This window comes from Pelodiscus sinensis, chromosome 3, assembly GCF_052426305.1.
Source record: "Pelodiscus sinensis isolate ZL-2025 chromosome 3, ASM5242630v1, whole genome shotgun sequence".
Lineage (NCBI taxonomy): Eukaryota > Metazoa > Chordata > Testudines > Trionychidae > Pelodiscus > Pelodiscus sinensis.
Genome location: NC_143054.1, coordinates 70,830,410 through 70,843,944, shown reverse-complemented (window position 1 = coordinate 70,843,944; position 13,535 = coordinate 70,830,410). Strand labels below are relative to the sequence as shown.

Here is a 13,535-nt window from a genome sequence, read left to right as displayed (position 1 = left end):
CTGTGGCATCTCTAGATTATCTTAGTGAGATTTTTCTCCTTAGCTATTTTTGATTGGTCAAAGACTTATTTGCTTAAACAAATCACTTATTCTTAGATGTAGTGATAGAGAGACTCCCATTTCTAGACTGAAAATAACAAAAGTATAGATTTTTCTCTTTAACAGTTGTTTGTCTTAATCTGACCTGAAAGTTACATTATCACATACAACACTAATAAATTTAGCACATCATCTGTATCCTGGCACCTGTAAACTCTTGTGTAAAATTCTGTAGTTTCCATGTTTTTAAAGGAATGCAAAGTTTGACCCTCTGTCTGTGTTATGTAGGATGACAGTTACAAATAAAGTTGCTAAAACTCTATAATCATTAAGTAAAATGAGGCTTTTGCCCAGGTCCTTACATATTTCCTTACTTCCATTTCTTGCAGTGCATTATCAGAAGCTTTTTGTGGTATGGGACATACATCCTATGAAGCCTTGTCAGTACGTTCTTGGTTTCGATGCATTTTGCAAATGTACATTGATCAGCCTACTGATACATTGACCAGGACAGATGCTGAGCGAACATTTGGTAAGTGTTCATATTTCCCTGGTGTTTGAATTGCTGTAACAATTCCATATATCAGACGTATATGTATGTTTGCATTTCTTTACTTTTACCTAATTACAAAATGTGTTTCTTTACATGGCTTGTGCTATTTCTTGATGTTTTGCCTGTTCAGTATATGACAAATTTATCACAAACAAAGATAAAAGAGCTTGTTTCCTTGGAAGCAAAGAACAAAAACTTGCTCCCAAGGAGACATGCTATTTTTTTCCCCGATGAAGAACTACTCTGAAAAAAGTGAAAATCTGAAGTAAATAACTAGGAATCATGCTGTGAACTCTCTAAAAAGAAAAACATCCAATTATGAATAATTCTTTGCCATTTTAGATGGGATATTTTGATTTTCTTGGCTGCTCTATCCTTATGTACTGAAAGATACTTATTTGGTTCTTTTAGAATACTGTACTTCTAATTAACTGTAGGTTAAATCTTTCAAAAGCTATTGTTCATGTATAGTCTGTGAATTCCTGGGAAGGCTAATGATAGAGTGGAGGTTTTGCATTACTTGTAATGTTCATTACTCTCACCCACTGTATCTTCATAATTTTGAATCGTGTTTTACTTCATGACTTTGTTAACAGGTAAATAGAAACCTTAATCATAGGTGAAGTTGACTGGCAAAGTGTACTGCATTCTTAGTTGTATTTCCTTTTATAACAGGGAAAGTGTATGTGGAGCAACTGACTGAAATGACAAGACTGGTTTTTAAATTCTCAGAAATAGAAAACATCTTCTCAAGGGCACATTTTGATGAGTCTGTCTTCAAGCAAGACCCTAAGAATGCACTTATACAATTCATTAAGGTACTATATCTTTTATAAACAATGTGCTATGTAAAACCAAAACCTGAGTATGCTTTCTGGAAAAAGTATTTAGCTAAGCTTCAGCACAATATTTAACAAAAACAAACTAAACCCAACAGTCTGGTCTATTTCACTTTCTTTTTGTTTTCAGGCTGTTGGTATAACTTACAGCGGCCTTCAGACGGTAGCTGAGAAATCTGCCATGGTAACAAAGACGATGGAATATCTAGGTGATGTGGTAAAGTATGTAAAACCTTATTTGAAGAAGAAAGGACCTGCCGAAGGCCTGCAGCTCACTTACTCAATTATTGGTAATTATTTTTCAATCATTCTTCATCTTCTTTCATAATTTCACAGGAAATAGCTTTGTGTATGGAATGAGTAAAATATTTGCTCAACACCACATCAACAAACAACTTTTTGTATAGATTTTTTTAATAATCTATTTTTCTGATGTTTAAAAGAGTAAATATCAGAAAACTTTTATAAAGCAAAATGCCTAATTTTTCTCTTATCTTTCTCACCCTTTTATCTTGATCCTCTGAAACGCAGAGGTATTTTCTTTCCTCCAAAAATAATTCTTCCTCTGTAGATGTGCTGTGAATAGAACAAAGTTGAGCTTTCATTTGAAAGTATGAAGTTTTAATATTTTTGTTCAGTGAAAAATCTTTACTGGAACAAAACTAGGAAAAATGGCAATGGAACTAGATTTTTCTGAATCTGCAGTATCTTTGCTATAAAGCTATGGTAGTTCATGAGTCTGTGTAAATTATCAACTCATTATGCAATACTTTGGCACTCTTCAGTCTTGTGTGCTCATTATTAAAAGCCATATTCTGGCAGCCTTACTCACGGCAAATAGTTCTTTACTCCTTGAGTAGAGCCATTAAAACCAATGGAACCACTTGAATATAGTGGTATTACCTATGAATAAGATTGCCAGAATCTGACCCATGGCATACTTTGAAATAAAAGATAGAGGGTAGTATGTGGATATACATATACAGGCAGTCCCCGGGTTACGTACAAGATAGGGACTGTAGGTTTGTTCTTAAGTTGAATTTGTATGTAAGTCGGAACTGGTACATATTGTAGGGGAAACTCTAGCCAAACATTTCTTCAGAGCTCAGTTTTATTCTCCCACACCTCACTTCCCTCAGTCCTTTATTCTCAAGCTGAGGTGTCTGCTGAGAAAAGCCGCTCCGCGTCTCCCTGGTCTGCTGGGGGGAGAGGAGGGGGAGGGGGGCGCTAGCTTCGCGTCTCCCTGGTCTGCTGGGGGGAAGCAGCTAGTGCGGGGTTGCCTCACCCCGTTTGTAAGTAGGGATCCGATGTAAGTTGGATCCATGTAACCCGGGGACTGCCTGTATAGTAAAAGTGCCATCTTTAAAATAGTGGGCATTGTTCACTGAAATAAGCAAAACTAACATTTGAGTAGCATGCTGTCTATATAGCTAATTTAACAGAATTAGAAATGGGTGAATGCTTTTCATAAGCTGTCAACACTGAGTTGTGTGTGTTATCCAGATGCCAGAAACTTTTCTGTAGAATAAAGTGACTAAAGGGCAATTTGTCCCTCTCCTTCCTTTCCCATTGGAAATGGTGATATTATCCGAATCTGAAATTGTTTCACTGGGCACAAGAAATTGTCCTCTTGCCTTAATAAAAAAGTAGTGAAATGGGAGTTATGGTTTTGTTCGGACAGTGAAAGTAATCCCAGTCATTTCTTCACCCGCTGTGAGCTTGTAAAACTGTAGTTGTATAGTAATATGCTTTCCAGATAAATCTAGAAGTGACTCTATGGGCATCATATGTGTCTTTAAATTGCATGGCACTTTGCCACCAAATACAGAGTATCAGTGGTTATGGGCATAGAACAGTGGGGTCTGAGTGATTATGCTTGTCCCAAATATTTTTGTGTGGCAGTTAAAAGAAAGTGGGGCACTAGGTAGCATTATTAGACATATTGCTAAGTGATCACTCTGTTTCATTATGATTGATCACCATGTTTTGTTTTACTCCACAAGATTAATGTTATTGTTCATTGTTTTTAGAGATGGTAATGGGTTGACTTTTCTATATTAATAACATCTTGTAAAAACCTATTTTTGATGTCTTCCAGTCCTTACTTTGTCTCGAATATATTTTTTTGGAATGCTTCTGTATTTTGTGTACTTTGTAAACTAGGAAACCTTTTCTTGTTGTTAATTTCATATATACTCAGATTGGGCTCAGTTGATGAGAATTCATGTGGGCAAGAATCTGTTTTTTTAGACTGTGTATTAGCTGCACTGTGCACTGAGTAATAAAATTCTGCTGAGTATGCACATTTCTGTACTAAAAACTACATTTCAGCTTTCTTGGGCATCAGGGTATTTTTACAATAACACTCTTTAGCATTTTACATTAACACCCTTCAAGTAAGACTCTAAAACTAAGGACAGGGAACTGTGTAAATCAATACACAAAAGTGTTGAAAAAATTTAAGAAGTGCTACTCTTATGTAGCATGGAAGTTTTCAAACTTCCACCAGCAGTCTGTAGAAAGGCACCTGGTTCCTGTGGACTTGACTTCTTGTTTTCAGCTAATAAATTGCATTAAAAGTAGCTGAAATATATAAAATATTTCCCTAATATTGCTCTTCCATGTAAATAATTTCCTTATCGCCGAAGGGATGTTATACAGTTGTGAAAGGAAGCTAAAGACAGTCTCTTGGTTGAAGATGTGATTCATACTGATAAAGTTTGAGAACCCATAGTATGGCATGTGTGGGAACAGCAGATGTAGTGTAAGCATTAATATACCAAATTCAGTAGTTAAATAGTGGAACGCTTATAACATAGAGCTGTAATAAGATGGCCTCTTTTTACATTGTATTTTTTCCTTTTACAAAACAAAATTACAATTAGTACATTATCTGCACTGAAGCAATTTGGGACTTGTATTTTGCTGTATTGTAAATGGACTTTTATTATATCCAGGTTCACTAAACAGGTTGGGCTATACTTGAAAATAAGATAACTGGGTTGCTGTGGTAACCATGGATACTGTAACTTAACAGATTGCCTGCTTGGAATTTTTTTTGCCTTCTTGTAATTTACTTTTTTGGGTTTCTTGACTGTTGTTCAATAGGATGCCTTGTAAAGTGCTGGGCACCAATACTGGCAACTTCTAAAGCACAACAGCTTTTGTTCCGCATCATAGATAGCTTGCTGTTGCCACTTGTGGTGTTTCAGCAAGACAAAGAGCTGCCTGCAGTTATGCTATCTGCCATTCGAGAGAATCTTCCTCTTTATCTTCAGGTAAATATCTGAATTTCTTTATCAGTAAACAAACAACTTCTTGAATAGCAATGGATTTTTTTTCCCTACAAAAATGGCTTTGATCTTATGTACAACAAACCGAAGAAGCAGCAGAATTTTTCCTCTTGTTGAGGGTGAAAGAAAAAAATGCCACCCCCGTTGGTTCACTTCTCCCTGGGTGTGTTTAGCACTGATGGCAGATGCGCTCCAATATATAATGCCTGATCATTGTGTATAGAGAAGATTTAGCTGACGTGCCAACATTGGCTTCTGAAATGAGGGACTTTTGACACAGATCAAATAAGCATAAAGGATAAAAGGACACTGGTTGAGATTAAAAAGCAAATGTGTATTTGAAAATTTACCTTATCAGTGGTTTTATGAACAACACTATGGTTTGCTAAGGATAAGTTTTAACATTTGTTTTCCTTGTTTTCTGCTTGTGTACTTTCTGAGAAGACACTGTTATCTCAGTAGTTTGATAGTAGACTTGATCCAGTCATTGGTTCCAGTATTGGTGGTAGTCTCGTTCTCCTCCTCCCCCCCCCCCCCCCCCCACACACATATTCTCTCTCACTCTCAAAAGATGATAAGGTTTATTGGAGGTGCAGGAGGTTGTTTACATTGAGGGTGAAGAAGAGAAAAGACTTATTTCATTTACTAAATGTGCACATTATTTTCTGTAAAAACCCTTTGTTATGGTCCTTCAAAACCTCCACTTTGAGCATAAACGTCTTGCTACTGACCTTAAAAGCACCCAAGTAATACAAGGCAATGATTAAATTCAGAGGTTGTGGTGACATTGGAGGCATCCCCCAGCGTTCATCCTTTATCCAGAAGTCATACTGTGATTGATAGAATGTCATAGGAAAATTAATATCACTCTATAATGACAGAGCAGCCTATGACTTAGTTTGCTGGTTTGTGGACATTTTGAGAAGCAGTCTACACCTTGTGATCATCTGGAAACAGACGTTACTATAGAATGTAGCTGCCTGATTGCTGTGTGGTATATCAGCCACCAAGAGTTAGTAACACGGTCTGTGCCAACAACCAACGGGCTTCTTGGTGTAGTTTTCAAATAATTTTTTTCTATAAAGTTCTAAATGGTATGGGCCTGGTTCCCTGGCAGTGTTTAATTTGTGTCAGGACCTGCCAGGGCTGCAAGTCTAAACTTGTTTGTTTATACCCTGGTACCTCTGGGCTTGCTGCATCAGTTATGAATGTAAAAAAATGACCTGCGCTCTGGCACCTCATTCATTACAAATTAAGCACTGCTCCTTGTTTTTTTGTCCCTGACACAGTCCTGATGGAGCTTCCCCGCCCTCGCAGTATCTCCAGAGCACTATGAATCAACAGATTGGTGCTCCCTTCCCACTCCTTCCTCTTCCTCCCAGAGCCTGAACTCCATGAATCAGTGGATTCACAGCACTCCAGAAATGCTGGAGGGAGGGGGCGAAGAAGGGACGGGGCACACTCAGGGGAGGAGAAGAGGAGGCAGGGAAAAGGTTTGGCAGGGTTGGAGTGAGGTGGGTCTGGAGCGGAGGGAGAGAAGCCCCTGGCAAAATGAGAAGTGACACACATTTAAAGAAAGGGCATGTGTGAGGTGCATGCTAATTGCACACAACTTTGTGAGAGCTGTGCGCTCTTTCCACTTTACTTTTGCCAGCAATTAATTTGTTCCCAATAAAGGATCACATTGTGTTGAAAAGGCATGATAAAGAAGGAGAATCAAGTGCAGTGTATTTAATCTTATTCTTGGGGTCATGGTTTGCACATGCCCGATTTCAGTCTTGCAGCCCACTGATATGGGAGGACCACTCATGAAACGCATTCACTAGCTTTGCCTGTTGCTGACCTGTCTGCTGGAGCCATTCTGCTCTGAATCTGGTCAGGTTCCAGGCATTGTCTCTGCCCTCTAACCTCACTCCCTAGGGCTGTCTTTCTGTCTGGTACCCTTTTACAATCCACTTGCCATAGATCTCAAGATAGGTACTGCCTTCCCCACCCCAATCTCCCTTGTAGCTTAAGCACACCCTATCCCAGATCTCTATCATAGTGGTTTGCAAACCATACCTGCTGTTTTCATAGAGAAAGCGTAGAGCCTCACAGATCCATGCAAAAACCTCCCTCCTTTGTCTTCATCACTCCAAGACGGGTTTGGTTTTGTAGCCAGTCCCTTCAGGTGTCATCTGACTCAGTCTTCTCTCCCTGGTCATGCAATTTCCTTATTGATTCCTGCAAGCAATCTTGAGCTGGTCTGTCAGTCAAAGGGTTCTATCCAAACCAGAAACCATTCCCCTTTGTCTGTGTCTAGCATTTCAGTTTTTTAAGAGACAGATCTAATGCCTGGCTTTTGTTTTTTTGTTCTCTTTCTGGGGATTTTCCATTTCTCTGCAGACAATATGAGGAAAATCAGGTTCCAAAGGCTTTAGCTATCCCTTTGTTCTAAAGAGCTTTTACTCTTTGTGGCAGTTCACAGTAATGAATCTCCACTGTTCCTGGTCTGGGAGAGACGTGCCACCAGCCGTAGTAGCAAGTGGCTGATTCCAAATACAATGAATTTCATAAAATCCACCAGTTTGTATGTAGACAGATTTGCCAAACCACCACAGTCCCTGTGTGATACTATTGAAATTGCAATTGGCCTAAGAAAAGCTGTAGTTAAAAAATGGATAGGACTTTAACAGGGCTAAAAAAAGAGCTAGATAGATTCATGGAGGTTAGGTCCATCAATAGCTATTAGCCAAGATGGGTAGGAATGCTATCCCTAGCCTCTGTTTGTCTGGATATTGGTGACAGGAAAGGGATCACATGAAGATTACCTGTTGTGTTCCCTCCCTCTGGGACATCTGGTATTGGCCACTGTTGGCAGATTGGACAGGACTGTCGGCAGATTGGACCATTGGTCTGACCCTTATGATAGGATTTGTTGTCAACATTGTGTACACACTGTTTTAAGTGTCAGACATTAGAATGCAAAGTGCCAAGAAAATGAATGGATGGCCATTTTACATTTTTCACGGCACTGTTTTTAATTGTGAGCTAATATCTAACATTAGGCATTTTATGGAAACATCATTGTGAGCTGATTTTATGTATTGATGAATTGCTGAATTTTATTACTGGGAATCTGAATATCATTCTGATTGCTGATAAAATGAATTTAGAAAATGATTTGGAGGAGTGTTGGGATTCTTTTACCAATAATGTTGAACGTAACAGTTTTGTGCTCTAAAATTGTTACAGTACTTCCAAAGTTAGTGGTATAAATGTCTTTCAGAATATGGTATATATGAAATTAATATGTATTATATATGTAGAAGCCTTTAGTGTTCCCTGTTGAAATTATCAGTATTATTTCCAGAAATATTGTAAGAGCTTGATCTTGGAAAGCACTATATATGCACAGCTCCTGTTGTCTTTAATGCAATTGAGCATGCTCAGCATCTCTCAAAGAACAGGACTTCAAAGTCCTTATCTATACTGTACTATCAGAGATCTGAACAAGTTCAATACTGCATTTGTGAATTATAGCATGTGTTTAATAGGCACCGTGTAACAGAAATTTGTGAACATATTTATTTAATCAGTGGAACTGATATTATACATTGTCATTAGACAGCCTGGTGTTTTTGCAGTGAGTAGTACCAGCAATCCATGCTAATAGGCCTTTGTCTCTTCATAGATGATTGACAGATAAATGGATGAATCAGAAGAAAGAAGGCAGGCATTCCAGAGAAGTGGATAATGGTTGCCTTGTTTTTACCCGCTTTTGCCATGCTTTTCTGAAGCATGGCAATAGTGGGGAGAAAACAAGGCAACTGTTTAATAATATTGTTAACATTATTATTTCTTCAACCTGTGAAAAAGAGCAGTTATAAACAAGTGTATCCAATACTCACAAGATATGAGGTGGTCTTTCTGTTGCTTAGCTCTGCTAAATTAGTGCATTTTCTCCCTTGTTTCTAGTAATGAAGCATTCAGAAGACTTAAGAGTAGTCTTAGATAACAGGTAGCCGTGCTAGTTTTTGGAATGTGAAAAGATCAAGATGGAATTTCTTAAATCTTATTAACATCAGTGCCACAAGAAGCAATCTTCCATGCACATCTGTTGTAGCATCTCATCAGAAATACCAAATAATTACAACAAAACTGTGTGTATGTCACATAAGACACACTTAGAACATTCTTTCAATGGTGATTGACCTATTGTCAGGCAACATCTATGTGCAAGATAGGTTCTTAGTTCTTGAGTTTCTGGACTTCATTCTCTCTAGACATGGTACCAAAACATGTGTTCTCAAAAAAAAATAGCTCTCAGTTCCAGAAAATATCAAGAAGTCTTGTAGCATGTTTGATCAACCTATGAGTGTGTGAATTCCAAGTAAGTTTCTTTTTCTGATTTCTGAATGCACTCTCTTTTCACTCTTCGTGACACTAGAGAGCTATCTTTTCTCTCTGTCTCATTCTTTTTCCTGTGGGTCACATGTGAAGGGAGGAGGACCAGTTAGGATGAATGCACTCCCACAGAAACTTGTCGTACAGGTAGAGTTTTTATTTAACCAAAGACATTATTCAGCTCACAAATTAGAAAGTCATTTGCTGCCTAGATTTTTTTCATTGTATTTTTTTAACATTTTAATAGAATTTGTTTTTCTGCATTGGTCATGCGATAACCAAAAACCATCAGGTTTTCCACTGTTAAATTTTTTTTACATGCCTCTAATGATTTTTCTTCTTACTCCATAAAATAAACCACCACTAGGAAAGAGGCAACAAGAAAACTAGCAATAATGAACATATCTCCTGATTTCACCAGTATGAGGTTCTTTAGGGAGCTGATAGTTGCTACTGAAATGATTCTTCATTTTTTTTCTTTAAATTATTTTACATCTGGGTATATTTTACATCCAAAATAGCCTTTCAAAAATTAAACATTTTTCACCAATAATTGTTGACAACGACATATTTTTTAATCTTTGTAATAAAAAAATTATCAAGACACCATTTACCATTTTTTTTTGGTTTTGGATTTTGGTAAATAACATTTCAGTAAGTTTTTTGTTTAAACTGTTTAAAAAAAAAAGTGGTGAAAATAGTTCATTCCCAATGCTTCGAAAATAAAACTACTTTGACATTTCAAAAAACAAATCAGTTTTTACTATTTCTTACCATTTGCTGTAAAATTTAGACTATAAAATTGTATTTGAAGAATTATGCTGTGCCAAAAAAAGCATTGAGTAAATTCTGGAAGCTGAAAAATATTGGAACTTATCTAGACTATGGACCAGTTCACGCCCCTGTGAATTTGGCTCTTTACCTATATACATTTGAGTTGTAGTCAATAATTTCTTCATTTACACATATCTCTCTACTGCTGTTATAATTTTAATGCTGAAATTTATAAGTAGCTTATTGCAGTGAAATTGATATGATCCTGGCCAATTTCAGTCTGCATTTCCTTGAATTGATGTAAGATGTGTTTTGTATATAGCTTAGTGATGGGCAACCTAGGCTGGTGAGAGGGCTACTTGAGTGACCCTCCTTCGTCTCAGTGAGCTGCAAGATTGTTATAACTAAGACAGACTCCTGGGATAGGGTAGTTTTGCTAACTGCACTTGCATACTTAGAATTTACGGAGTGTGCCAACTGAACCATAGCAGCGCTTTGACTGGATGCAGAGGGAGCACAAGGCTCTTAAGTTAATGTTTTGTGCAGTCAGCATATACCATGCTTCATATGCCCTTGTTTCACCTGTGAGTCACTTCAGTTATACCAATAGGATACAAACTAAATGGACAGAAGGCAGCGGAATCTAGCAACCTTGCATATGGGCAATGGCAAATAAAATGTGTCTCTGGCCATACACAGAACCCTGATGGGCTACATGTGGCCACAGATTGCCCACCACTGATATAACTGTTATAGAATCAGCATAATCTCTTAATTAGAACAACAAGTGAATCAAAACACCTTTGCAGCCCTATTTTATCAACTTTAGTGCTCCCAGTAGGCGAAAATGATCAGTTCCTCCCCTGTATAGAGTGCATCCGAAGTCCTTTTATAATCCTATGCTGCAGGATTGTTTCACAAGCAAAACAGAACTTTGGCCACACAGTACTGACCAGAGGCCTTTCTCAGAGTTGGTATTCCATTGATATTTTCTTTTCTCCACTGTTTGTTTTCACTTCTATAGTGTGTAATTAAATCATTGTAAGTGTACCAATAGATAGACAGCCTTCAGCAATGTAAATGTAAAATGTGATATATTCAAGATAAATTGCACTGAAACAAGCCTTGCTTTAAACTGGTGTGACTATCCCCTGACCCCACCCCACACCCCAAAAGAAATTCAGTATTGCTGGTGTCTAACTCAAACTTGTTTCCTAACTCAAACTTGTTTCCTGTCATGCCCCAATAGTCTCGTATCAAATCTTTATTCTAAGAGTTATTTTTTCTATTATGACATTATTAGGAAAAATGTTTAGCTTCACTTGGTGCCTTCCGTACTCCAGTGTCACAATGTGCCTTACAAAGCAATGAGATTTGCTTACTATGCAGTGAATATGTGAGCCACAGTGACCATTTTGCATGTGACAATATCTCTCACGCAGCTTTAGGCATCAAAAACTATTGCAGTTAGGAGGAGGATGTTGGACACTTACTAATATTGCTCATTTTTTCTTTTCTTTCTGAATTTACTGTCTACAGGGCTTGTCCTTTGTATGCTGTCAGTCCCAAACTCAAGCCGCCTATTTGAACCAACTGCTAGGAAGTGTTATTCAGCAGTATTTTGGGCGCTTTCTCCCTCTTTCACCATCTTATCCAGGAATTGGACAGCATCCCATGCTGCTAGCATTATGCAACTCTACTACTATCCCACAGACTTTACATCTACGGAAGACCACAGCAAATATCATAAAGTAAGGCCTAAAGAAGGAGAAAGTCAATATATAGATCCCTACACTGACTCTCAAATAATCCATGGGGGCAATGGTGGTATGAATATTATTTATGTTGGAGTAGCACACACAGTCCCCTGTCTGGAGCTAGGCGTTCTGTGTACTGTACAAACACGTAAGATAGTCCCTGCTTCAAAGAGTTTTGAATCTAATTAAGTCAAGATGAAACAGTTGGCTGTAGCAAATATCAGAGGCAGGGGAAAGGAGAATTACTGAAATAAGAACACAGACTATACAGATCAGCTAAGAGCATAATTTTCAGGTGGTATGTCTTTCTCTTATTTTTTAAATATGTAAACAGGAGATGAATTAATTTACATTTGAAGTGACTTAAAGTTATGTCAAATACATTAATATATTGGTTTATTTCAGTTTTCTTTTTCAATGAAGTTGAAGTGAGGAAAAAAGATAAAACTGTGTAAATATATATATTTTAATTTTTGGTCTATTACTTCTGGAATGTGCAGGCTAGAAAACCGTGGGGAGAAGAATCTCTGAAATGAACCTTGGTTCAGGGCTCCTTTGAATAGTACGTCAGAGATGCTGGTCCTTGTGAACTGAGAACACACAAGAACACGAATAGAAGTGAAGGCAAATGCCCTGCATAGTAGCCATTATTTATTCATTTAAAATTTACCCTTCTTAGTTTGTAGGCACATGTGCAGCAGCTTGAACTTAACAAAACACCACAAAACTATGCTAACATACTATACAACAAATAAATGTACTGCCTACTTCTCTCAGTCAAATCCTTGGGGAAATATATACTGTATTGTAACCATTAATTTAATGTGACAGATAATATCACAGGTAATCTGAGTAGTTGATGAGACATTGGACTGAGGAGGGAGAAGATCAGGGTCTATTTAGAGCTCTGCCATTGATATTCTGATTGTGGGCAAATCACTTCACCACTCAATGCCTCAGTTTCCTAATAGATAAAGTTGGCTTAATATTTCCACCCACCTCTAAAGTGCTTTGAGTTGTACCAATGAAAATCTCTTGATAGGTGTTTTGTGAAGTTGCTGTAATAATTGATTATGTATTATAGATGGCTAGGGTTGTTTGACATTTTCTATTATAAGACCCTATTTTCAGTTACTTACAGGTTTGCCAAACTAAAACATTTGGGTTGAAATTTTACATGCTGAGTGTTTGCCTCAGGCTGGACATATCTGGAAAATTTAAGCCAAAATGTTTCAGCCATATCTTAGAATGAGGCTATGGAAAAATACATTGGCCTGCCCATTTAAAAAAAAAAAAGCTGACGATATTTTCTTCGAGATACTCTAATGCCTCTATACTTTGGAGCAGGGATTTGAAATTTGGCACTAGGATGGAACCATCTACCCATACAAATTTTTGTCAGGAAAAATTCCCCCAAATATGGCTAAATTATAAGCCACTCGAAAAACCACACTTCATGCATGCTCAATAAAAACATTTTAGAGCTTTACAAGTAAATTCTCCAAAGATTCCATCCATCCTGGAGCTGAGAATGACTTTCCTTGTGGTTACAGCTCTGGACTGTATTTGGATACTGAACACAGGGATCCTGGCTCTGATGTGTTGTCAGTATCTTCCCCTCAGCTCAGGAAAAAGTGGAATGATTCTGTAGCAGAGGGGACAAGAGCCAATTGGTTGGAGAATGAAAAAGGATAATTGGAGAGAGAAACTGGAACAGTGGAGTGGGGTAAAAGAGAGTAGGGCTTGCTGGACAAAAACTGGGAGGAAGAGCTGCAATGGGGAGCCAGTGGATTGAAGACTGGGATCATATGAAGACTGGCATTGACTGAGCAAGGAAACAGGGAGAGGGGAGCTGGTGAGTAGAGCTGGGTGGGTAACAGTTTTCTAGGCCTAC

General features: G+C 37.8%; 1 protein-coding gene across 6 annotated transcripts in view; it reads left to right on the top strand.

The window, feature by feature from the left end:
- Window positions 1–13,535, top strand: part of MMS22L (MMS22 like, DNA repair protein) — a 135,839-nt gene that overhangs the window by 108,504 nt on the left and 13,800 nt on the right. For all 6 annotated transcript variants that reach the window (XM_006118426.4, XM_075923917.2, XM_006118427.5 and 3 more), the window contains 5 exons: window positions 429–571; window positions 1,268–1,410; window positions 1,562–1,721; window positions 4,540–4,709; window positions 11,424–11,635. In XM_006118426.4, coding sequence (XP_006118488.3) covers window positions 429–571; window positions 1,268–1,410; window positions 1,562–1,721; window positions 4,540–4,709; window positions 11,424–11,635 — 828 coding nt within the window. The remainder of the gene's footprint in view (window positions 1–428; window positions 572–1,267; window positions 1,411–1,561; window positions 1,722–4,539; window positions 4,710–11,423; window positions 11,636–13,535) is intronic.